At 34.2% G+C, this 27,537-nt stretch overlaps 1 protein-coding gene across 2 annotated transcripts; it reads left to right on the top strand.

The window, feature by feature from the left end:
• The first annotated feature begins 1,840 nt into the window (after positions 1-1,840).
• Positions 1,841-24,271, top strand: LOC143245151 (uncharacterized). 2 transcript variants are annotated; one of them, XM_076491135.1, is made up of 7 exons: positions 1,842-1,986; positions 2,784-3,054; positions 11,743-11,789; positions 14,880-14,905; positions 19,292-19,744; positions 20,771-21,079; positions 22,183-24,271. In XM_076491135.1, the coding sequence occupies exons 3-7, from the start codon at positions 11,750-11,752 to the stop codon at positions 22,771-22,773; spliced, it is 1,419 nt and encodes a 472-aa protein (XP_076347250.1). In that variant the 5' UTR covers positions 1,842-1,986; positions 2,784-3,054; positions 11,743-11,749; the 3' UTR covers positions 22,774-24,271. The 2 variants fall into 2 exon arrangements, with proteins under 2 accessions (XP_076347249.1, XP_076347250.1); XM_076491134.1 differs by lacking the exon at positions 2,784-3,054 and having other exon boundaries at positions 1,841-1,986.
• Positions 24,272-27,537: the final 3,266 nt, after the last annotated feature.

The following is a 27,537-nucleotide window of genomic DNA, read 5'->3' as shown; positions in this document are numbered from 1 at the left end:
AACTCACCATATGGATGGGTAGGGACTTACGGGCCACCCTGTACATATATATTTTAACATTAGCTATAGTTCATTTCCGATCTTCCCAATTCAAGCAATGGCCTTATGAAAGAAAAGTTATAATTTCTAAACTAAAATACCACACTTTTATAAGCTGTGAGGTGGAGTGATAAACTTATTATTCCTAAATGTTTTAAAATGATGTTTTAAGAAGAAAAGTTCTATAACTATTGTAAGATATATCGGTTTAAAAACTGTTTTATTGTACCTACCCTCTGACACCTATTGGCCATTTTCTAGCGACTTTCACAACCTCTGCATGTTGCTGAAACACTCACTTTTCCCAGTTAATTACCTAACGGACAACAACATAATAAACTGTAGCATTTTCCAAAACTTACGATTTGACAATGGGTAAATGTTTGCCAATGTTAGTTCAGAAATGGGCATTTCTTGGTTTCTTTCAATTAAAAACAGCCAGAATTGTCAGCTGTCAGAATAATTATGGCTGAAAACAACCGAACTGTTTCGCAAAAATAATCAAGTCCTTAAATCAAAGATTGGTCAAATCCTTTGGCCAAACAAAACCGAATGGGTTGACTAAATATATTGTGAGAATGACTATATGATACTGGCTAAACTTTAGTTTTGAAACCATGGGCTAGGTTCTTGGTAGGTATAGAAATGAATAAAATTACGTGTTAGGAACTAGTAAATTTGTTCTAGTGCTAAAATTTGACTGTAGGGAGAACAATCTGGACAGTCAGTTACTGGTTTGAGAAGGACTAAGTTTTGAGATTTAGAATAACTAAATTCTAGAGCTGAGAATGACTATGTCTTAGGATTAATAACAGTACGGTTCTTTGACTGAAGCTTATCTGACTCTAAAATGAGAATAACCATGACCTGTGGTGGACAATAAGTATGTCCTGGGGTGGAGAATAGAAATTCAGGCTCAAAGATTAAAAACAACTAAACCATAAGATTTAGAAGGACTAGATTCCTTGTCTGAGAATGACCAAGTTCAGGACAAACAATCACGTTTTATGACTGAGAATACCCTTACTCAGAGTTCAAGGGATGTGAATAATTAGTTTAAATAGAATGGTGATTTTTTTAAATAACACAATAATGAAGAATTACTTGCTATTCTACCGTAACTACTAGAAAAAAGAAAATGTGTGAATATTTTTTTCTCCTTAATTTTAGGTGAGAATTATAATAAAATTATAACAAATGAAGAAGCAAAGGTGTGATTTTGGAACAATCCCAAACTTGTATAATTTTAGCAAAATGAACTTTACTTATACAAAGAAACAGTCGTTGATTTCAACAAGAACCGAGCCACACAAATCACAACTTGCTGGCAACGTTGAGCACGTTGTCGCAGACAAGTAAGCAGTTCACCATGAAAAGCCAAATTATTCTTACCATAAGGTCAACCTGGAATAAAACAGCTCAATTCCACTCTCTATCTTAAACTTCGAATTCCAGCTCTTTCCAAGTATTTTTTTAAATAAAAAGAATTATTGGACAAATACCTATAAACAACTTTTATATTTCTATGCTAATTGCCAATGTTGCCGCATATACACAACACGAATGTATCACGTGTTTGATCCTTAGGAACGTTTTTACACTGCAAGTTAAACAGTCCAAGGGTAACAACTCTTATTACCTTACGGTCAGCATTGCCCGAATAGTCGTGCGATATACGTCAGCGACACAAAGGCTTCAAACGTATGAACACGCCTGTATTACCACATTGTTTACACCACTTAAGTTTACATTTTTATCTGAATTTCCGCTAATCTGTTTCTGACGCCAATAGCCCACTAAACCGGTATATGTCCTACTTATATATAGTGAACTAAGATATATTGTCTGAACACAGTCACGTGCCACATTTTCGTGCGACTCAGTGTAACCTTATTCTGTCCAGGTCCTCGTCGCAGACTTTTAACCCAGATTGGGAGAGTTAAAAAGGTAGGGTCAAGAGATTCTTACGTTAAACAGTCACTTTAAGTTTCTCTAGTAATCTTTAGATCTAGATCACGATAGACAACAATTAGCGAGTGTGACACAAAATTACTAACAACGCAAGCATTAAAAACACTGTTTAAACAATTACACAAAACACGGCTACGCCAAAAGCTTCTTGTGGGAATATAATATTATTTAGGTAGAATTATCCGTAAAATTACATTTATATAATCTATAACTGAAAAAACATCTTCGTAAGATATTTATCTTTGTAATTTCCCTTTCAGCCGTGGGAGTGTTAATAATGTGACGGTCAATCCCACTATTCATAGGTAAAAGAGTAGCCCAAAAGTTAGCGGTGGGTAATGATGACTAGCTGCCTTCCCTCTAGTCTTACACTGCTAAATTAGGGACGGCTAGTGCAGATAGCCCTCGTGTGGCTTTGCGCGAAGTTCAAAACAAACCAATCTCCTAGACAACGGATTGTTTCCTTTCGAATTTTAGTGCACAAGCGTTTTATGGAACATTTTGTCACACTAAAAACATGTTTTATCTCATTGTATTTTGCCAGCAGTTGAACTTATGACAAAAGAATTCCATTATACTCTTCTCCTACTTGGTTTATATGATCATGAAATGTTATCGGATTTTTTTTAAAGTAAAAATGTAATGTTAAGTAATCGTTCTAAAACCAAAATCAAAATATCTAATTTAATCAGCAGTATCTTTTTAAACAAGTTCACAATACAGCAACGAGAAAAATACATGAATATGATAAGCAGTTTGTTTGTTTTTTTAAGTTCGAGCAAAGCTACCTGAGAGCTATCTGCACTGGCCGTCCCTATTTAGCAGTCTGAGACTAGAGGGAAGAGAGCTAGTCATTACCACCCACCGCCAACTCTTGGGCTACTTTTTTACAAGGAATAGTAATTGACTATTTCATTACCACTGCTGAAAAGGCGAGCACGCACAGTGTTCCAGGGATTCGAATTTGCGTCCCTCAGATTACCAGACCTAGGATCAATACAAAGCATGGTTAGGAAAAGGTTACATTTTCTCTCCTCGAGAAAGGTTAGAAGGTCGACAGCTAAGTACAGACCATTGTCTTATAAAGAGTTCGTGTATTTAATGTCCAAAAAAGTTGTTTCATATTGAAAATTTGTCTTTATCTCTTTATTAATACTTTTCTTCAGCAATCATTGGCAAAACATGATTTTAACAAGATATTATAAGGGTGATATTTACAACACACCTACATAATGGTACAAGATATTATAAGGGTGATATTTACAACACACCTACATAATGGTACAAGATATTATAAGGGTGGTATTTACAACACACCCACATAATGGTACAAGATATTATAACGGTGATATTTACAACACACCTGCCTAATGGTACAAGATATTAAGGGAGATATTTACAACACACCTATATAATGGCACAAGATATTATAAGGGTGATATTTACAACACACCCACATAATGGTACAAGATATTAAGGGTGATATTTACAACACATCTACATAATGGTACAAGATATTAAGGGAGATATTTACAACACACCTACATAATGGTACAAGATATTAAGGGTGATATTTACAACACACCTACATAATGGTACAAGATATTAAGGGAGATATTTACAACACACCTACATAATGGTACAAGATATTAAGGGAGATATTTACAACACACCTACATCATGGTACAAGATATTAAGGGAGATATTTACAAAACACCTACATAATGGTACAAGATATTAAGGATGATATTTACAACACACCTACATAATGGTACAAGATATTAAGGGAGATATTTACAACACACCTACATAATTGTATAAGATATTAAGAGTGATATTTACAACACACCTACATAATGGTACAAGATATTAAGGGAGATATTTACAACACACCTACATAATGGTACAAGATATTAAGGGAGATATTTACAACACACCTACATAATGGTACAAGATATTAAGGGTGATATTTACAACACACCTACATAATGGTACAAGATATTAAGGATGATATTTACAACACACCTACAAAATGGTACAAGATATTAAGGGTGATATTTACAACACAGCTACATAATGGTACAAGATATTAAGGGTGATATTTACAACACAGCTACATAATGGTACAAGATATTAAGGGTGATATTTACAACACACCTACATAATGGTACAAGATATTAAGGGTGATATTTACAACACACCTACATAATGGTACAAGATATTAAGGGTGATATTTACAACACACCTACATAATGGTACAAGATATTAAGGATGATATTTACAACACACCTACATAATGGTACAAGATATTAAGGGTGATATTTACAAAACACCTACATAATGGTACAAGATATTAAGGGTGATATTTACAACACACCAACATAATGGTACAAGATATTAAGAATGATATTTACAACACACCAACATAATGGTACAAGATATTAAGGATGATATTTACAACACACCTACATAATGGTACAAGATATTAAGGGTGGTATTTACAACACACCTACATAATGGTACAAGATATTAAGGGTGATATTTACAACACACCTACATAATGGTACAAGATATTAAGGGAGATATTTACAACACACCTACATAATGGTATAAGATATTAAGAGTGATATTTACAACACACCTACATAATGGTACAAGATATTAAGGGTGATATTTACAACACACCTACATAATGGTACAAGATATTAAGGGTGATATTTACAACACACCTACATAATGGTACAAGATATTAAGGGTGATATTTACAACACACCTACATAATGGTACAAGATATTAAGAGTGATATTTACAACACACCTACATAATGGTACAAGATATTAAGGATGATATTTACAACACACCTACGTAATGGTACAAGATATTAAGGGTGATATTTACAAAACACCTACATAATGGTACAAGATATTAAGGGTGATATTTACAACACACCAACATAATGGTACAAGATATTAAGGATGATATTTACAACACACCTACATAATGGTACAAGATATTAAGGGTGGTATTTACAACACACCTACATAATGGTACAAGATACTAAGGATGATATTTACAACACACCTACATAATGGTACAGGCACAATGTGTCATAGAATGTTGACAGACAAAAACAAGATAAATTAAACTTTGCTTTGAAGTTTTGTAATAAAGCTAACTTTGAGGGGTAATGATAAAATTGTTTACTCTAAGGGGAAATGACAACATTGCTTACCCTAAGAGGTAATGACAACATTGCTTACCCTAAGGGGTAATGACAACATTGTTTACCCTAATTGGTCATTACAACATTGTTTACTCTAAAACTATGACTTTGTTTTTAATTACTACTTCCATCTTTCTACTTCGTTCCCTTCTGCTATCTTTTCTCCTATATACCCCTTCTGCTATCTTTTCTCCTATCTACCCCTTCTCTATCTTTTCTCCTATCTACCCCTTCTCTATCTATTCTCCTATCTACCCCTTCTCTATCTTTTCTCCTATCTACTCCTTCTGCTATCTTTTCTCCTATCTACCCCTTCTGCGATCTTTTCTCCTATCTACCCCTTCTCTATCTATTCTCCTATCTACCCCTTCTCTATCTATTCTCCTATTCTCCTATCTACCCTTCTCTATCTTTTCTCCTATCTACCCCTTCTCCTAGTCCTTCTTCTATCTCTTCATCCTCATCTGGACCTCCCATGAAGTAACTCTTCCATTTCCTTTCAAACCTATTTCTCTTCCTCCATCTCTCTTTTTTTCTTTCTCTCCACTTCGTGATTTACGACAAACTACTTTAGCTGCTATAACTGAATGTGCTATTATACAATTTATGTATTATTTTTATCTGAACCATTTTGTTTTCTTAATAAGTGGAAAAATAGCATATCCATAAAACGATTAATATCTAATGTAAAGCATCCATTAATACCGCGTCATACTTTATTTAAACAAATTAATATAATTTAACATATAGCCAAATAATTTAATAATCATAAAACAAAATTTATCCTTACTAATTAGTAATTATAAGTGTTAACAATTACACTAAGTTTTCATATTTCATTACTCACATTGATTTAGATTTTGATGATCCAAGGGTTTCAAGAAAGGCAGCTTTTATTATGATAAAATAAATACTTTTGCTGTTTTTCCTTTCGTTTTTTACTTGTTTTGTTGCTATGCGGAATATCCCCCGCTGAAACAGCGACAAGTCTTCGGAATGTGCCCCGCTGAGACAGCGGTAAGTCTCCGGAATGTGCCCCGCTGGGATAGCGGTAAGTCTTCGGATTTACAACTCTAAAATCGCGGTCTACACAACAGACAGCCCAATATGGTTTTGTTTTTAATTTTTTTAAAAAACGGCGCGTGCGCACGTTATGCAGAAAGCTTCGCAACGGGCTCTCTGCCATGTGTTCACCGCATGAATCGGACGCTTAATTTCAGTGTTATAAACCCTCAAGCTTACTGCCGAATCACTAGAAAATCACGTATTTTGTTAATATTATGATACTGAATGAGGTGGATGAATAGTCATTTTTAGTCTATCAAATAATAACAGATATGTTTTTCTTTGTAACCCCCGGTTGATCAAAGATAAGTGTGCGAGTTTATAACGTTAAAAAATCTGGTTTCGCTACGGGCAGAGCACAGACAGCTCATTGTGTAGGTTTAGGCTTAACAAACAAACAAATACAAGTTAAAAGATACACATGGAACTCCCGATAAAATCGCCCATCAGCTTACTAATAGTCGAAATGTCAGTGTAATACATCATTTATTTACATTTCCACAATATCGAACAGAAACTACTTCAAAATATTTTATTGAAGATTCATGATACGCCCTCTCGGATACTGTAAAAATTGTCGATCAGTTATTAGATATATATGAGCCTGAATTATATTTACAAATGTTTGATTGTCCACCATACAGATATTTATATGTAAAGTGTATAGAATCGTTGTTAAAAATCAACACGAATCACAGATTTATCACACTTTCGAAATATCTTTCTTCAATATACCTACCACTACCAGTGGCTCAGTATTAAATCTGCAAGTTTACCACGACAAAAATTGAGTTTCTATAATCGTGACGGACAAATATCACATTGTGTAGCTTTACACTGAACAACAAACACTGGCGCCTGTTTGTTTGTTCGTTTTTTAGAATTTCGCGCAAAGCTACACGAGGGCTATCTGCGCTCGCCGTCCTTAATTTAGCAGCTAGTCATCACCACCCACCACCAATTCTTGGGCTACTCTTTTACCAACGAATAGTGGGATTGGCCGTCACATTATAACTCCCCCACGACTGAAAGGGCGAGCATGTTTGGTGCGATCGGGATTCGAACCCGCGAGCCTCATATGACGAGTCGAATGCCTTAACCCACCTGGCCATGCCGGGCCTCGTGAGATAGGAATTTATTCATGTTTATGGATTTGTGTGTGTGAACACGTAATGACATAATGGATATGTTAGTTCTACATAGGACAAATTTTTATAAATAATAATGTTACAATAAAAGAGTGTCATGTTTCTATGTCTAGTGATTTGGACGTATTTAGTTTCTTTTGTTCGATGTTACACTTATATAAAATATTCTGTACACAGTTTGACAAAGACGTGCTCGTGTTTTATCTTTTTGTTTTATGTGGTATGGTTGTTGTTGAATTAATCACAAAGCTACACAATGGACTATCTGTGCTCTGCTCACCACGGGTATCGAAATCCGGTTTTTAGCGTTGTAAGCCCGCAAACATACCGCTGAGCCACTGGGAGGCGTGTGGTAGGGTGTAAAATAAAATATAATTAATAAGTTTTTAAATAGAAGTTTATTAAACTAATAAATAAATTGATTATTTTCTACACATTAAAAACAATTAGAAACAAAAATCAGAGACCTTCTAATCTGAGCCCTTTCGAAATATAGATGAAACATCTACAGACACCCCAGCGGATCAGTAATAAGTTTGAGGATTTTATAACGCTAAGAATATGGTTTTAATACCTTCAGTGAACAGAACACAGATACCCAGCCTATTGTGTAGCATTTCATCAAAAGCTAAATTTATGTTCATTATACAGCTTATGTCATTCCACCTTCACTGGAATTTTTTATTAGCTGTCTCCTATGTTTTTAAATATAGTTTATTCTGTCAACTCTGAATCCGACATAATATCTCCATTCTACCAGTTTCTTTTTTATGGTTTGTACTGCGAAGCTACCTTCTAAAGACTCGTTATGCTTGGGAATCGTATTGACCCTGTACTCCTCACGGTCAAGAAAATCAAGACGTCAACCTTTTGTATGGTATTAAATCCCGAGCGCTTTGCTGTGAGCTGGTGACAAGAATTCAGCCCCTCGACATTATTTGCTGTATTTCTTATTATTTAAAAGATGGAATATATAATACAAATTTACTTCAGATATCTGTTTCTTAAATCTCAAATATTAAAAAATCTATAATCGGTAAAACTTCTGACTTTAGGTTTGATTCACGTACATAGCTATGAAAGCGATTAAAGTCACTTACATAAGATTCAAGTAGTTACCTGCTTTAGGGTTTGGTACCAAAAATTGCCATAAATATTAAAAGAAACTATAATAAAATAAAGTTTGATTGACTGTACTCGCATGATCATCATTTTAAAAGCCGAAAACCATTATTTTAATAATCTTTACGTTATAACCAGCAAATGTAAGCCTAAAATTGTCAAGTGGGTCGCAGGTTCCAATCCCCGACCAAACATGCTCGCCCTTTCAGCCGTGGGGTTCTATAATGTTACGGTGAATCCCACTACTCGTAGATAGAATAGTAGCTTAGTAGTTGGCGGTGGGTAGTGATAACTAGCTGCCTTCCCTCTAGTCTTACACTACTAAATTAGGGACGGTTAGCGCAGATAGCCCTCGAGTAGCTTTGCGCGAAATTCAAAAACAAACAAGGTATAGGTGCTTTCACCCCCACCCCCAAAAAAAAACAGAAATAGTAATTATTATGAACAATATGTATCAGATCGGCATGATCCAGTTGTCAAGTTAGTTGTGATTACAAAAGACAAAGTTCTTTCCTAGAAAATCGCATTATTGGATACAACAACATTACACAGGTAAAATAATTAGAAAATGTAACTTTAGCAGCCTTAACCTGAAGAAGATCAATTGTTTATCAATAAAATATAAAATATTGTTTCATATATTTATTTATTTCGAGGAAGAACCACAAAATGCACGTACAAAAGTTAAGCCTAACACAATATACGAAAGTAATCGATTTTTACACTTTTTGATTTTGATTTTTCAATTTTCTTTATCAATTAAATCACTCCTGAAGACTAAGGGGGGACAAAAACAAAGCGTGTGTTTGCACTTTACAAACCACAAAGAAAGACATTTAAAAATCCTCGGATACTTATTCGCAGCGGACAAAGAGTTTTCATAATAAACCGGTTATTCAACATTAGTGTCAGGCACTACACAGAGACCTTCAGGTGTTACCTTCGAAACTAATTCCTGCGGTCCAATGAGCTATTGAATTTGCGTATTAACGCAGATACGTGTTTGCATTCTTATCTGAACTTAAGAAAACCTTTTAAATAATATTTTGCACGATGTATTACTACGTTTTCACTGCATACATAACTCCATGCTTTGTTTACAGAACATGGGAATTATTTGTGAACACGACTTAACGCAGTTGCATGATTTCCGAAAATTCTGTGTTATCAACGAAAGTATTAGACATTTGTAAAAGTAAACTGAAGAACAGTTTCAGAGTGAACAAAACTAAATATCAAACCGTAAACGTTAATTACACAAAAGGGCCTGACATGATTTAATAGTTAGCATAGAGAGCTGCGTATCCGAGGTTCAAGATGCCACCGGAAACATCCTTCCCTTTTATCTACGATTGTGTTATAAGACTGACAGTCAATCCTGTTAATCACTTCTTAGTCGCACAAATCCCATGTGGCGGCAAATGATACTGATTGATTGATTGTCCTCTGGTCAATGAGACAAGTCTATACTTAAGTCTTAAGGGACCTCCGGCCTTGTCCTTTTTTAGTAAAAGTGTGTTATGTTAGTTATTGAAACTTATTTCTTTTCTGATGTCTTTTATTTCGCCCTTGCACAGTTAATTCATATATGATGTGTATGCATATAATGTCTTTTATTTCGCCCTTGCATATATAATTCACATATGATGTGTATGCATATGAGAAACGTAATAACCCGAGACGTTTGTTGACTTTCCTCATTCATGTGTCAAAATTTTACCTTTTTAATAAAATACTTCCATAATATTATTTTTTTAAATAATGAGTGTTCTCTATTAAATCAAGATATTTATATCTTTAATTTATTTATTATTTGAAACAAACGGTAGTTTCACAAACTTAAGACGCTAAAAGGAATTTTATTGTGCAGCTTTGGGCTACAAACAAATATCTGCGATTGATGTCAGTATTCTTGATAAAAATAACAATCTAAGAAGTAAACAGAGTGGCACGTTTCTGTTTATTTGTTTCTCTAAATATATTCTCAACATGTTGTTTAAACCTTGTTGCGGTTAGTTTACCGTTACTGTTCTGAAACGCTTAGAGGAGAAAGAAATATCATTGGTTTCATTAAGAACACGAAACTTTCTGGTTTTAATCTGGAATTCGAAGCTAACTGTTGCATGGCGCAAAGGGAGCCTTTGTTGTTTGGTGTTCACGCCGCAAAAGTTTACGGGCTACAATATAGCGCAGGGAAACTTTTACAGTGGTGCACACGTAGCACGAGTGTTCAACAAATACTATGAGAGGTTCTCTTGTATGGAGGCAATTACATTGAAATGAATATCATGTTTCGTTTATTACTCTGCAGTTTAGAACCACAGAAATATATGTATGTAGGAAAAGGTACTGAAACGACAGTTACTGGTAAAGTTATTTGAGCAATGGGAATAAGGGAAAAACTTTAAAAAAGCACACAAAACAACAGCTTTGAAGTATTGCCCTAACCAGGTACAGTAACCATGACCTAATGAAAGGCGGAGTCCAGGTGTTTATCAGGACTTGTCATATATCGGTGACTGGGACTAGTGAAGGTTATTGGAGTGAAAACTGTTGTGTGACTTTAAAAAAAAATTAATTAACTAAACGAAGTAGGTTAAACACAGATGACGTTGCCACATAAAAGCCACGTACGTGATGTGATCGTGGCACTTTTATGAAGTGAGCGAAACGATAATATATTTAAAGAAAAAGAGATCGGCCCTCTTAGAGCGCTCAAGTGCTATCTTTGTAAAGAACGTTTTAGTGTGGGAAACATGAGGTGATAACGTGAAATTATTGGCAAATACAAATCTGAAAAAGTTTGACGTCTTCTTGAGTAAGACTAACAATATTGTAATTCAACTTTCGGTAACAGTTACACGCTGCTACTATCAGAAAAGAGTTCCATTCTTTAGTATAGGGAGATTAAGTTACTGACAAAACGCGAGGCGCGAACTGAATCATCGATATTTTCATACACACGGCATTTGTTTCAGATCAGCACTGACTGCTCTAAAGCTGACTGAGAATACCATCCAGATCAACACTGATTATTCCTGAGCTGACAAAATATATCATCCGGTTCAGCACCGATAGTTCAGATACATTATACAAGACTTGTGTTATTTATCATCAAACTAGTTTCTATATGTTAAGAGTATTATTGGCTGACTCGGATTTACTTTCTTCCAGATAGAAGATGGATATGAAGTTGTCAGTCTGTTTCATTATACTAATAGGTAAGTACTGTGTGTGTAAGCTGTAATTAAGAAATAAATACCTCATGGCTTTGGAACTTGTCGTTCTTATGTTAATTTGAAACATATATCAATTGATTGTTAAAATACCTTTAAGTAAGAGTATATTATTTTTGTCATTATAAGCTATTCCTTCTTTAATACCTTTTATTGCGCTCTTGTGTAGATATCTGGTTTGGTAACCAGAACTCACAGGTGTTATTCTACATATCTGGTTTGGTAACTAGAGCTCACAGGTGTTATTCTACATATCTGGTTTGGTAACCTGGGCTCACAGGTGCTATCCTACATATCTGGTTTGGTAACCAGAGCTCACAGGTGCTATCCTACATATCTGGTTTGGTAACCAGAGCTCACAGGTGCTATCCTACATATCTGGTTTGGTAACCAGAGCTCACAGGTGCTATCCTACATATCTGGTTTGGTAACCAGAGCTCACTGGTGTTATTCTACATATCTGGTTTGGTAACCAGAGCTCACAGGTGCTATCCTACATATCTGGTTTGGTAACCAGAGCTCACAGGTGCTATCCCACATATCTGGTTTGGTAACCAGAGCTCACAGGTGTTATCCAACATATCTGATTTGGTAACCAGAGCTCACAGGTGCTATCCTACATATCTGGTTTGGTAACTAGAGCTCACAGGTGTTATCCTACATATATGGTTTTGGTAACCAGAGCTCACAGGTGTTATCCAACATATCTGGTTCGGTAACTAGAGCTCACAGATGTTATCCTACATATCTGGTTTAGTAACCAGAGCTCACAGGTGTTATCCTAGCTTCAATATTTTATTCCTGTGTTGTTTTTACATGTCCCTGTTTCTGTCGGTCTAAATAATTTTATTTCTGTCTTTTATACAGTCGAGATGCAAAGTTGCTCGAGAGCTATCTGCGCTAGCCGTCCCTAATTTAGCAGTGTAAGACTAGAGGGAAGGCAGCTAGTCATCACCACCCACCGCCAACTACTAAGTTACTATTTTACCATTAAATTGTGAGTGGTATTTGAAACCAAACAAAGTGCTGCTTAAATCAAAACTACGTGTATTAGAAGCAAGGGTCAATTAGTTTCTGCCATTTTTACAATGCTCAAGATATGTGACAGTGCTGACACATACGCTATGAAAAGTTAGACTAAGGTTTGGTTTGTTTTGAATTTCGCGCAATGCTACACGAGTGCAGCAGTCGTCCCTAATTTAGCAGTGTGAGACTAGAGTGAAGGCAGCTAGTCATCACAACCCACCGCCAACTCTTGAGCTACTCTTTTACCAACGAATAGTGGAATTGACCGCACATTAAAAGGTCCCCACGGCTGAAAGGACGAGTATGTTTGGTGTGACCGTGATTCGAACCCGCGACCCTCGGATTACGAGTCGAACGCCTTAACACGCTTGGTCATACCGGGCCCTTATCTACGTTTTGACCTGTAAGATGGTTTGCTTTTTATTCTCTTTATCCAGAAAAGATGGTGTTTTTGTGTTTTCCATTTCAACACAAATTGGAAAAACTCGTGATTTGGATCAGTTAGGTCAACAGCTGTTTTTACTTTGTGTGGGTGTACTTATTTCAGGTATCTTTGTATGGCAACTTCTTTGCACTATTCCGTCAGTACTTTGCTGAGTGATGACTGAAGAGGTGACCCCATCAAAACACCTTTCGGTTGGTTCTAGAAGTACGTGGTATTTACACAGAAGGTGACGAATTCCGTAAAGTGGGCATTCGTAATTGTCGATTCTGGTAAGATGTAGTCATCTTCATGAAGCTATCGGGGTGGTATGAATATGTCATTTAGAATATGTTGTTAAACATATTGGTTATATCAAAAACCATGGAATTATCTTGTGGGATTAGTTTTAGTGGTTAACTAATGTCTACGATATAACTAGATGCATTTAAACTCAAAGTACACTTAGTCGTTTGATATATTCGTTAAAAAAAGTTTTGAACAACAAAAATAAATGAAGGATATATTTGCGTGGAGAAGTGGTTTGATTTCAATGTTAACGGTTTTACATTTTTCAGTTTTTTGGTTGCTCACTGGATATCTTTTAAACACATCATTGGTTTCTTTAAAGTGTAATAACTTTTTTTTCCAGTTCTACATCAGTAGAATGATGGGATTATTTTTACCTGCTGTTAGTGCCGTTATTAAAATACTTATTTTATACAAAGTTTAGAGTACGATTTTCATTTGTTCTTGCTATTATTTTCGAAGACTCTCCTAAAAGTAAGTAAATATGTACCCTACATCGACTCTAGTTTTGCATACGTATCAAATTTGGGCGATTTATTCATCGCTGTATTAAAATGTCAGTTTGAAATGTATTTCTTTTATAACCAGTTTTGATTCTCTATGTGCGTTTGTTTGAATTTTATTGTTTGTGAGATCCGATTTTGAGTGGACAGTTATTTCCAGTATAAGTAACAAGACAATTCTAAATCAGTATTCAAAACTGCCAGTCGCAGACATTGGAACAAAGTAAGTCCCACCTTCAAAACAAAAATACTGGTACATAGCTCCGTTTCTTCCTTCCATACCAATTTCGAGAGGTTTGTGTGTATATTATTTAAATAATTTTTTTTGGTTAAAAACAATGAGTCAGTATAGACAAATTTTATAAACTTGGTAGATAGAAATAATAATTCGAAAAGATAAATTAAAGAGTTTAAGATGGTTATAATAAAGAAGATGATATAAGACGGTTATGAAGCATTTTATTTCACATTAAACTTGTATTTTTTACCTGATTTTCATCATATCTTGGTCAAAGTGATACTACTTTCAATTGATTTTAAACCACAAGTATTACAACAATTACCTAGAAACGTGTTTCGTATCACTAACAGGATGAACGTTGTATCCAAATAATAACTTCATTGTAGTTGTTTAGTAAAACTGAAGATATTCGGTTTGAATATGATTATATATTAATTCTATTACTATGTATTTAAGTTCAGTACTACCTAATAATTGCTTCTCCTATAACAATTTATATTTCAGTTTTTATTTTCGCATATTTAATTTTAACAAATCCGAATAGAAGTTTTTAAGACTTGTTTTTATTTTTGTAGGAGTTTTTGTAGCTGCCGAGGAAAGGGTAAGAATTAATTTTTCTATATGATGTATTGTTAGACGTACTAATATGATGTATTGTTAGACGTACTAATATGATGTATTGTTAGACGTACTAATATGATGTATTGTTAGACTACTAATATGATGTATTGTTAGACGTACTAATATGATGTATTGTTAGACGTACTAATATAATGTATTGTTAGACGTACTAATATGATGTATTGTAAGACGTACTAATATGATGTATTGTTATACGTACTAATATGATGTATTGTTAGACGTACTAATATGATGTATTGTTAGACGTACTAATATGATGTATTGTTATACGTCCTAATATGATGTATTGTTAGACGTACTAATATGATGTATTGTTAGACGTACTAATATGATGTATTGTTAGACGTACTAATATGATGTATTGTTAGACGTACTAATATGATGTATTGTTAGACTACTAATATGATGTATTGTAAGACGTACTAATATGATGTATTGTTAGACATACTAATATGATGTATTGTTAGACGTACTAATATTATGTATTGTTAGACGTACTAATATGATGTATTGTTAGACGTACTAATATGATGTATTGTTAGACGTACTAATATGATGTATTGTTAGACTACTAATATGATGTATTGTAAGACGTACTAATATGATGTATTGTTAGACGTACTAATATGATGTATTGTTAGACGTACTAATATGATGTATTGTTAGACGTAATAATATGATGTATTGCTAGACGTACTAATATGATGTATTGTTAGACGTACTAATAGGATGTATTGTTAGACGTACTAATATTATGTATTGTTAGACGTACTAATATGATGTATTGCTAGGCGTACTAATATGATGCATTGTTAGACGTACTAATATGATGTATTGTTAGTCGTACTAATATGATGTATTGTTATACGTCCTAATATGATGTATTGTTAGACGTACTAATATGATGTATTGCTAGACGTACTAATATGATGTATTGCTAGACGTACTAATATTATGTATTGTTAGACTACTAATATGATGTATTGTTAGACGTACTAATATGATGTATTGTTAGACGTACTAATATGATGTATTGTTAGAGTACTTATATGATGTATTGTTAGACGTACTAATATGATGTATTGCTAGACGTACTAATATGATGTATTGTTAGACATACTAATATGATGTATTGTTAGACGTACTAATATGATGTATTGTTAGACGTACTAATATGATGTATTGTTAGACTACTAATATGATGTATTGTTAGACGTACTAATATGATGTATTGCTAGACGTACTAATATTATGTATTGTTAGACTACTAATATGATGTATTGTTAGACGTACTAATATGATGTATTGTTAGACGTACTAATATGATGTATTGTTAGACGTACTAATATTATGTATTGTTAGACGTACTAATATGATGTATTGTTAAACGTACTAATATGATGTATTGTTAGACATACTAATATGATGTATTGCTAGACGTACTAATATGATGTATTGTTAGACGTACTAAAAACGACTGTGTTCTTAAACATGACAGAAGAATAATATATTGTTAGATATTCTGAATGAAAACGATCTGTGTTTCAAACACGAAAAAAAACATTACAAGGTGTTCCAAAACGAATGTTCCAAAAAAACGTCGAGTAATTTTATTACTTCAGATAACAAAACTTCAAAACAAAATATGTTTTGAAGGTTTGTGGGTTTTGTTTATTTTAATTAACTGGACATTAAAACATTTTCCGCTAGAGAAAACTCAATTAATTTGAGATAATCTGATGGTTTTGATTTTTTAAAAAATACTGTCAAAATTTGTCCATTAGACTTAGATTTAGAGTTATTGTCTTGTCCGTCCCTCAAGCTATGTTGGAAAATGTGTTCTCATAATTTGAACACATAATTGGATTGATTAAAACTAATGACGGAAGACACGTTAAAGTTTATTAAGTTGACTAAACTGACAAACCTTCAGAAGACAGATTTTGTTCTGAGTTTTATTGTTATCTTAATAATACAAAAGTATCCAATTTCCTTTTAAGTATATGCAATTTGGGACACTATTTTGTTAGACGTTCTAAGGACACTGTGTTTTGAATGTGAGAAAGAAACATGTGTTGTCTATCTGGGTTTCGCAGACGAAAATATTATGTTAGCTTTAAGTATTTTTTTTTATTCGAAGGGAAATGACATAGAAACTTAAGAAGCACTCGTTTTCAAAACCTAGTTCTGATACTATGTTGAACATGTATAGACTTAATCTAATTAATATCAAATTATTTATAAATATGGAAACATTTAGTTGACTTTATTGAGACATTCAAATAAACTTTCAGAAACAAAAAAGCACAACGTTTTTATCTCCTGATCTTCTCTGGGGAAAGTTTTGGTTGTAACAGTTACATAAGTTTTACATATAAATAATTTTAACATAGATATTTAATTCTTTCTAACTCACTTTCCATTATTTCAAATTAAGGAACAAAATTATTGTGCTTTTGTGATAAATTCATAGTTTTGAAAGAATGTTCTAATGAAGATACTTTTTACTAACAATATTTGTTGTACAATTTATATTTTCTACCCGTTTTTTATATTAGTACTGTTTTCAGAAACTACAATTTCTAAAAAATAGACGAACATGTTTGAATCCTCTTAGGCTATATACACTGCTGGTCACAATCTTAAGGCCAATGGACATTAAGAAAAAATATGTATTTTGCGTTGTTAGACTCAACCACTTATTTGAGTAGAGCTTCGAAAGATGGAAATAATAAAAGGAAAAAAAAACTTTTTTAGCATTTAATAGAGAAAATGTGAACACTATGAAATTAGCTTAAATACTACCTGGTCAAAAGTTTAAGACCATACTGAAACGAAGCGTTAATCGGTTAACACGTAAGGAAATTTAGTCATTTGTGTTCAAGCATTAGCGTTGTCAACATCTCCCACTGACATCTGTGTTGCATTGGGTAAAAACATGGCAAAGGCTAAAAAGTTGACAGAGTTTGAACGTGACAGAATTGTCGAGCTGCAAAAGCAAGGTCCCTCTCAACGTGTCATCGCTGGTGAGATTGGGTGTAGTAAAACTGCTGTTGCAAATTTGTTAAAAGACCCTGAGGGATACGGAAGGAGAATTTCAAGTTGTCGGCCCAAGAAAATTTCGCCGACGTTGAGCAGGAGGATTCGACAGGTTGTCCGGTAAGACACCAGATTAAGGCCCTTACGGACGCAGAATGCAGTTCAAGAAGAATAAAGCGGCATCTACGAGAGAAAGGCTTTAAAAACCGTAAACGTCTTCAAAGACCACTCCTCCTTCCACACTACGAAACAGCTCGGTTAAAATTTGCTGAGAAGCACCAAACATAGGACGTAAAAAAGCGGGAAAAAATTGTGTTATCTAATGAGAAAAAATTTAACCTGGATGGTCCAGATGGCTTCCAGCGTTACGGGCATGATAAGGATATCCCACCGGAGACATTTTCTACACAACACAGTGGAGGAGGTTCCATCATGATCTTGGGTGCTTTCTCCTTCCACGGAACAATGGAGCTTCAGGTTATACAAGGGCGTCAAACAGTAGCTGGCTACATTGGCATGTTGGAGAGAGCATCTTTATTGCCTGAAGGCCCTCGCTTGTGTGGAAATGACTGGATCTTTCAGCAGGTCAACGCTGCAATCCACAATGCCCGCAGGACAAAGGACTTTTCTATGGCGAATAACGTGATTCTTTTGGATCATCCAGCGTGTTCGCCCGAACTTAACCCCATTGAAAATATTTGGGGGTAGGTGGCAAGGGAAGTCAATAGAAAGGACGTCAATTCCAAACAGTGCATGATCTTCGTGAAGCCATCTTCACCACTTGGAATAACATTCCAGCCAACCATCTGTAAACACTTATATCGACAATGCCAAAGCGAATCTTTGCAGTTATTCGCAATGATGGCCGTGCAATTCGCTACTGAGACCTCTTGTTGAGCATTTCCTACTCTGTTTATGACTTATTTTTGGTATGGTCTTAAACTTTTGACCATCTAGTATTTAGGCTAATTTCATAGTGTTCACATTTTCCCTATTAAATGCTAAAAAAGTTTTTTATTTTCCCTTTTCTTATTTTCATCGTTCGAAGCTCTACTGAAATAAATGGTTAAGTCTAACAACGCAAAATGCATATTTTTTTATGTTTATTGGCCTTAAGATTTTAACCAGCAGTGTATGTGTGTATGTACAATTATACGTGTGTGTGTGTTTAAAGAGATTGTGTGTGTGTGTGTGCGCACTTGTGCGTATCTCGAGAATCTTAATGAGTTACTGACGAACTGGCATAAAGTTCGTAAGTTACATTACAATGTTAAGAATTTATGTTCATTGTTGTTGATCGTTACAGGTGAAACGCCAAGCAAGTTACTCCACACAAGGTGCTATTAGATACCCTTCTCCACAAGGCGCTATCAGACATCCACCTCCACAAGGCGCTAACAGACAGCCACCTCCACAAGTTTCTATCAGACATCCACCTCCACAAGGTGCTATCAGACAGCCACCTCCACAAGGTACTATCAGACAGCCACCTCCACAAGGCGCTTTTAGACAGCCACCTCCACAAGTTTCTATCAGACATCCACCTCCACAAGGTGCTATCAGACAGCCACCTCCACAAGGTACTATCAGACATCCACCTCCACAAGGTGCTATCAGACAACCACCTCCACAAGGTGCTGCCAAATATCCACTCCCACAAGTTGGTGGAAATCAAAACAAACCACTTCAGCAATACCGTTCCCCACCATCAGGTGGCGCATCGGGTGGTTCTAGACATTCTCCTGGTGGTAAGCCTAATGTACGTTTCTTATATCACTGAGGCTGCTATGACTAAAGTTTGTTTTTAAATAGTGGTTTATATTATTGTATCACTTACACTACATTTCTTCCCTGGTTTTTGGAACAAGTAGATAATGATAGGCATTACGGGGTTGTCAGGTTTTACTTTGTAACAATGTTTGATATCGAGAAACGTCTGTGTAATCTGGCCATTATACTACAAACTTGGACTTTAAATCATTTATATAATTAAGTTAACTGTCTCATAATTACATAAAAAGCTCTTTATCTTCTAGTGACAAGTTACGTTCAGTTCAATAAAACACATAAAGTATTATAACGTTATAATGGAAGAATACAGTTTTGACGCGCTTTAGTTTACTATGAAAACACAAATTGAAACTCTACAAAAAATGACAACGAATGTTTTTGTCTTTATTGTGGCTTGGAAACTATTTTAACAAATCAAGCAAAACAAAAGTCTACCAGTAAAGTTGTTTTTGTTCTTGTTGCTTTATCTACTTTGTAATGCTATATAAATAAAATCCATCGATAGGAATAATTTGATGTTTAAAGAGATAAACAAAAACAAAATACGTATTAGCACCTTGTACGTGTGCACCTTATGCAGCTTAAGTAATACTTATTTCCTGTAAAAGTATAATAAGAGAAAAATACTGAGGCATGTTGACCTTATGCGACAAAACAAGCACATGAACGAACTAGTGAGACAATATATATATACACTATTATAAACTTAGATCTATTTTAACTAGATCTGTGAATTCTGAAACAACGAAGCAACTTTTAAGTAAATATTGAATTAACAGAATTTTGAGAGAAATAAAAATCGTTTTGGGTGTCTGCATTTGTTCAGAAAGACATCTCCTAGTGCCTCTCTTAACGTTCCAGAAGCTTCTAAAAGAGATCGAATTTCTCAAGTAACTGTACTTTCTTCTGATAATCAAAACACAGTTTGATTCTTCTTTGAAGAACCACACATACTCCTTGTCCAAATTACCGTTTTCAATTTTCTTCATATTAGATACGAAAGTCCTTTAAACAACCTTTGAAAGAGAGGTTTCCACAAGAGGAGGAACCATCAACTCCCGATCCTTTGTCGGTTTTGTTAGACAACTCTAAGTTTAGATGTTCTGATAAGCATGATGGCTACTATGCTGATGTCAGTGTCAGTTGCAAAGTATTCCACTACTGCGTAGGAGGTTCCAAGCACTCGTGGTTGTGTCCAGGGAATACCGTATTTCACCAAGTCCATTTAAATTGTGTACCTTCCAACCAGGATATCTGCTCTCAATCTGAAAAGTACCATTTGGTTAACGATTATCTCTACAAGGTAACGTTATTACTCTTATCCGTTTGTACCTACATTACTATTACTAATATAAGATGTTTATATTATGTTTCGGAACAAAGTCACGAGGTATTTGGTGTATTATTGTGTATTGTCTTAGCCTCAAGGACTTCACTATGGAGTTTTAACTAGTAAATGTAAGAAACAAAAAACCAACAATTCAGTAGTACTTGGTTTTATATATATACGTGCGTGTGTGTGAAATTTTACGCTAGTAAAAATACATTAAGAAATTTACAGTTAAAATTTAAAGTATTTTCGTTTTAAAATAAAAGCTAGTAATTTATCGAATTCTTAAAATTACTGTTTGAAATTCACAGTTAAAGCTAATATTATTATTTGAAATCAAGTCTGGTGTTTTATCATACTGTATATGAATCGTTTTAGGATTATAACAATTTCCAATTAGATATAAAAATACTAGTATTTGGTAAGGTTTCGGGTTTGTTTGTCTGTTTTTTCACGTTCTATTGTGTTGTTCAATTAATAATGGCATCTAGTTTCTGGTGTGATGAATGGCCTTACATCTTCTCAGTACCTCAGTTCTTTCTCGCTGGGTCTTGCAAAACCTAGTGTTTAGTGTCTTGACTCGTAACCTGCAGGTCGTGCAATCAAATCACTTCACCGAACGCGCTTGCCTTTTTAGCCACGAGCGTTAAAAAGCTGCGATCAATCCCACTATTTTTAGGTAAAAAGCAGCCCAATAACTGATGGTAGTTGTTGTTAACTAGCTGTTTTCCCTCTACTCTATCACTTCAACTAGGCTAGCGGAGTTAAACTCTTAAGTAACTTTGAACAAAATTCAACAAATAAACAATCTTTCTCTATATTTGTCTCAGTTCTATAATGAAGTAACCTTGAGACCACATACCAAGTAGTAATGGAAAAGATGAATGTGAAAAACATAAATATAATTATTATGTATTATTTCATGACCTTTATCTAATGTGCGAACTTCTTCTACCTTAGGCACATGAAAAATATTTAACATGTCATATCGAACCAATAAGGTAACTTTCAGTGTTGTCTATAAACAGTGAAAAACGTCATCTCTAGACCAAACAAAATTTTAACATTGTTTTTAGCCTCTTGAAGAGAGAGGACCTAACAACACTATTCGCTACCATCAACGGTACTATCCGCAAAGGTTCTTATACGGTGGTCAAGCACCTCCACATCCTCCACCTCGACAGGAACGTCCAGCCCCAAAAGCCCAAGGGTATGGGAATTATGATTATAGCGACGCCCCCGCATCCGCCCAATACGAACAAGGACCTTCTGCCCAGTCTCAACCTTCTAGAAGACCCTCTTCTTATGGTCCATCTTCTCCAGCTAGACAAGCTCCTCCAAGAAATGCCCCATCTCCACATAAACCTTACGACCTTGGAAGCTACGAACCATCTTCTTCGTCAGGTCAGTACGCAAACTTTCCTGAAATAGCTGGAGATTTTCCACGGGCTCCAAACACTCGCCGTATCTCCAGCTCTGGTTCTGGTGCTACTTCTCAGCAAGGAAACTCCTACAGGTCACCTTCTGATAATGGAAATTCTCAGCACGGAAACTCCTACGGGTCTCCTTCTGATAATAGAAATTCTCAGCACGGAAACTCCTACGGGTCTCCTTCTGATAATAGAAATTCTCAGCAATATGCGAGGGTAAAATATGATAATTACTAAACTCTAAAAACAGCAATAACAAAATCAGCGAATGATAAATAATTCAAAATATTAAGTATAGAACTGAAATTCCTAAAATATCGTTTTTGAGGCACAGAATTAATACTTTGGTTTATAATTTCTAATTTGCATTATCATGATATTATTAAATGTAAATGACAAATAAACAATTGCTTAAAAATAATTTGATTGTCTTTAAAACAATTTTCTGATTTTGCGCCTTTTAAACTGTTTACAATAATGTTTAAAAATAAGAGATCGCGATTGTAAAAAATTAAATGTTTATATCGTAAAAAAGAACATTTGGTGGAGGAATCAATTATACTGCGGGAAATACATACACTCTGGTGGCAGATCTAATTATTTTCACATTGAAAGTAGGGCCTAAACTTACTTTGTGTATTTTCATAACATTTTGTAATGAATAATTTTATTTTTGTAACTTCAACATTTTTTCTTTTTTTAGTAAAAGAAAAAAAACATTTTCAGTACATTTTTTCACGTTAATTTACATAATATTTATACCTAATTTTGGGTTACAATGACTGCATTTTTAAATATAAATAATAACAAATACTGTGTAGTCGTAATGAAATGTGTTTGTCTGTGTTACCAGTGATTTTGTTCTCACATTAAAAATATAAAATAAAAAAATAGAGAAAAGGTATTCTGGTTGTGACAAATCCTATATGAATTGGTGTAATTTGTTCTTATTTTATAGAAAGTGATTCAAAGCTGAAACCTAGTTTACTTTCTGTTATTATTAAATATTTTTTTTACTAAAAAGATGGATGGTTCAGTTGCTGTTGTCAGCTCTTCAGGCATAAAGCTAAAAAGTGTCGTTTTTAATAAAATAATTTTAATAAAAGAAAAAAACATTTTTATTTAAGTTTAACTTCATGTATATTGAAGTAAAAATGTATTTCATATCTAACCTAATTAAAAACTCTTTAAAACCAAACAAACTGTCTTGTATACACCTTAGTGTCACGTGGTTCAACAATATCAAATGTCTGTAACGTTGACGTATTTTTGTAAGCAGGAGAGAATTAAACTTAGTACAAACTTGCTTAACTTAATGTTGTTATTATTACAAACAAGAAACTAGAAATTTATACACAAAAGTCATGAATGATTTTAAGGAGTGTAAAGTTGATAATCTGTTGGTTTTGGTGTTTTTTTTAACCAAAACTGTCAAAACGTGTTTTTTCTTCATAAAACTCTAACTGATTTTTATTTTATAATCTTCTAAAGGTTAAACTATTTACTTGTTGGCTCAAAAACAAAAGAAAGATACGACCATATTATTAACAACTGTGTACAATCAGTGCTCTACAATGAATAGCTGACACTATTAAATGTACAAAAAAACAAAGTTAATAAAGTATGTATTTTAAAAATGTATTTAGATTCATAGATTTTTTTAAATGTAATCTAACCATTTTAGATTAATTATACAATCTACTTTGATCTTACACGTTTTTCAAGCATAACAGTTTTATTATATTTATTCTGTAATTAAACCTTCCAGATTCTGTATTGTCTTGTATATTTTGTCGCATCGGCGAAATTTCATGATTGATATACCAAAAAGTTACTTCTTGTTATAATTAGTTTGAATTTTCTATTGATTAAACTGATATAATATTTGTATGTTAGCAGACGATCACTTTTTTCACTCAAAGCAAAAAACTTCCAGACCAGATCAGACCCTTGAACACAATTTATATAGATTATTTATGTAGTAAATTGTTCAATCTTCATGAATATTTTATCATAGAATTCCTAAGAACATAAAAAATTAACAAAAGTACCATTAATATTGTAATTAATCGTACTAATAAACGATGTAAAAAATAATCTAAAGAAGCAACTTAATTGTTAAGTTGTCTACAGGGTGAGCAGCGAAAACAAAACAAACAGAGAAACAAAACTTTCTTAATAATTATGAGCAAATTAAATGAGCAAGAATAAATACGTTATGTTTAATATGTGGATGTTTTTTGGATAAAAGTCGATGAAGGTACAGGAAAATGAACACTCTGTTAGTAGGGTTAAAAGCATTACCCACAAACGATTATAACAATAGGAAATAGAATTACAAGAATATATCTGCTCTACTTAACTCTTAAGAAATGATTGAGTATATAGTACAGAAAAAATCTGGTAGAGAACACCACCAGCTTATTTGAAAAATTGACGAAGGTCATTCTGAACTCGCTCTACCAGTTTAGGGTTAAAAGAAAAAAAAAAAAAAGAAGAAATAAAATCATCTGTGTTCACATAAAGCTAGAGTTTGATGATAAATACTAACACTTTTAAGTAATCATTACTGTCTGAAAAAAGATGATAACATCTAATAGGATATTATCAAAGTCGTTATTCAAACGAACCAAATTACAGCGTGGCGTGGTGCTTTACAATGAAAAATGAGTGATTCTACTATATCGCTTTGATCAGCTGCTTTTTATTTTAAATGTTCCAACAGTCAAAAACTGAAAACTACACAATATAATGCAATAACAGACCCAACCGCATTAAATAAAGTCAATAATTTAAGAGTTAATATCTATTGTATACTTATGTTTAGTCTTATTGACGGCTATAAATATTTTTTACTCTACTAATTATAAAAACAACTCCACTTCAGCTTTAGTTAACTTTAGCGGTTCAGAGGTAACTTTTAACGCTAAACTTTGAAGTTCGAACACCGCGATAAACATAGCTCATACAGGCACTTCAGCGATTTTGCACTACAGGACAAAAAACCTCTCAGATACACATAATTCTCATGGTGACAGCTACTGACTGAAACAACTCTGTAGCAGAAAAAATACACATTTTCCTTCCTCTCTATGACGCCCGGCATGGCCAGGTGGGTTAAAGTGTTCGACTCGTAATCAGAGGGTCGCGGGTTCGAATCCCCGTCGCACCAAACATGCTCGTCCTTTCAGCCGTGGAGGCGTTATAATGTTACGATCAATCTCACTATTCGTTGGTAAAAGAGTAGCCCAAGAGGTGACGGTGGGTAGTGATGATTATCTGCCTTCCCTCTAGTCTTACACTGATAAATTAGGGATGGCTAGCGCAGATAGCCCTCGCATAGCTTTGCGCAAAATTCCAAAACAAACAAACAATCCTTCTATGATATACACAGCTTCTTACTGTGACAGTTACTTTCAGCATACAAAACTACATAAAAAAGTTGCTTTACGTATGACCAAGAAATCAGGTGAAATCAAAACAACTCGTATGAAAACTTACTCCATTTATTAGTGTAATATGTGGGTATAACAACTTAGTGTGATTTTCAATATTTACGTTTTGGTTTCGTCCACAGTTTCAGTAACATGTGGTTGTCAAGATGTCTATTTTCATTTCGTCCAGAACTTCAGTATCATGCTTAGCCGTTATTTTAAATTTATCTGCACTTCCTTTTGGTGTTAATAAAGCGAGTTCATTTTTTGTTATAAAACATTTGCCTCCCTCACCACTCCCGGGAACTATAACTATAACTGTTACAACTTTAAAATTTTGTTACTATTTAACTATATATGAACTATTCTTTGATAGATTGTTTAGGCAAAGCATTCATGATGAAATTTTGTAGAATGGATGGCAACTGCCTGTTGTGAAAACACATGTATAGTTTGTTTGTTTGTTTTGGAATTTCGCACAAAGCTACTCGAGGGCTATCTGTTCTAGCCGTCCCTAATTTAGCAGTGTAAGACTAGAGGGAAGGCAGCTAGTCATCACCACCCATCGCCAACTCTTGGGCTACTCTTTTACCAACGAATAGTGGGATTGACCGTCACATTATAACGCCCCCACGGCTGGGAGGGCGAGCATGTTTGGCACGACGCGGGCGCGAACCCGCGACCCTCGGATTACGAGTCGCACGCCTTACGCGCTAGGCCATGCCAGGCCGACACATGTATAGAGAATGACGTTTCGAAAGTCTTCCTCTACATTTGTGTCTCCACAACAGGCAGTTTCCATCCATTCTACAAAGTTTCATTATATATGAACTATAATATACTGGGTTGTGTAAGAGCTTTCCAGCATAGCCTTCTCCTTTAACTTAGGATTATCTCACACTACTTCAGTTTAAATTGAAAACCAATGTCACAATGACAATACTATCTGGAAAATAACCAATTCATATATTAATTACATAGTCTCCAACTTGACTGGACACTGAAGTCAAGGAATAGTATAGAATGTTCTACATGTTAACTCATTATGCAGACCTTTACTACGATACAAATAGTTTACACAGAAGAGCAAATAAAATCATTTTAAAATATAAGCAAAACAAAATAAGCCATTAAATCAAAGATTTAACTTCTGTATAAGAAATTAAACTTTAAAATACAGTAAACCTTATGCTTTCAGAAGAGCAAAGTAAACTATAAATATTTAAGAATAAAATGAATAACTTACCTGCAGCAGTCATTATAACCCACTAAGCGAAAATATGTACAAATATTCAAACAAAGAATCCTTTTTTAACTTAAATGGGCCTTAATACCTTGAACAGGATAAAACACATAGAAATCTAAAAAATAAGCTACCAAGTATCTATGAAATAGGTAAATATGGGTCATAGCAACTAAAGTTAAGATCTCATAATGAAAGATAGCATAAAATATGTAAGTAAGGGTCGTAGCAACTAAAGTTAAGATCTCATAATGAAAGATAGCATAAAATATGTAAGTAAGGGTCGTAGCAACTAACGTTAAGATCTCATAATGAAAGATAGCA

This window comes from Tachypleus tridentatus, chromosome 2 (assembly GCF_004210375.1).
Source record: "Tachypleus tridentatus isolate NWPU-2018 chromosome 2, ASM421037v1, whole genome shotgun sequence".
Classification (NCBI taxonomy): domain Eukaryota; kingdom Metazoa; phylum Arthropoda; class Merostomata; order Xiphosura; family Limulidae; genus Tachypleus; species Tachypleus tridentatus.
Note: the sequence above shows the minus strand (reverse complement) of the source record. Positions and strands in the feature narration are given on the sequence as shown.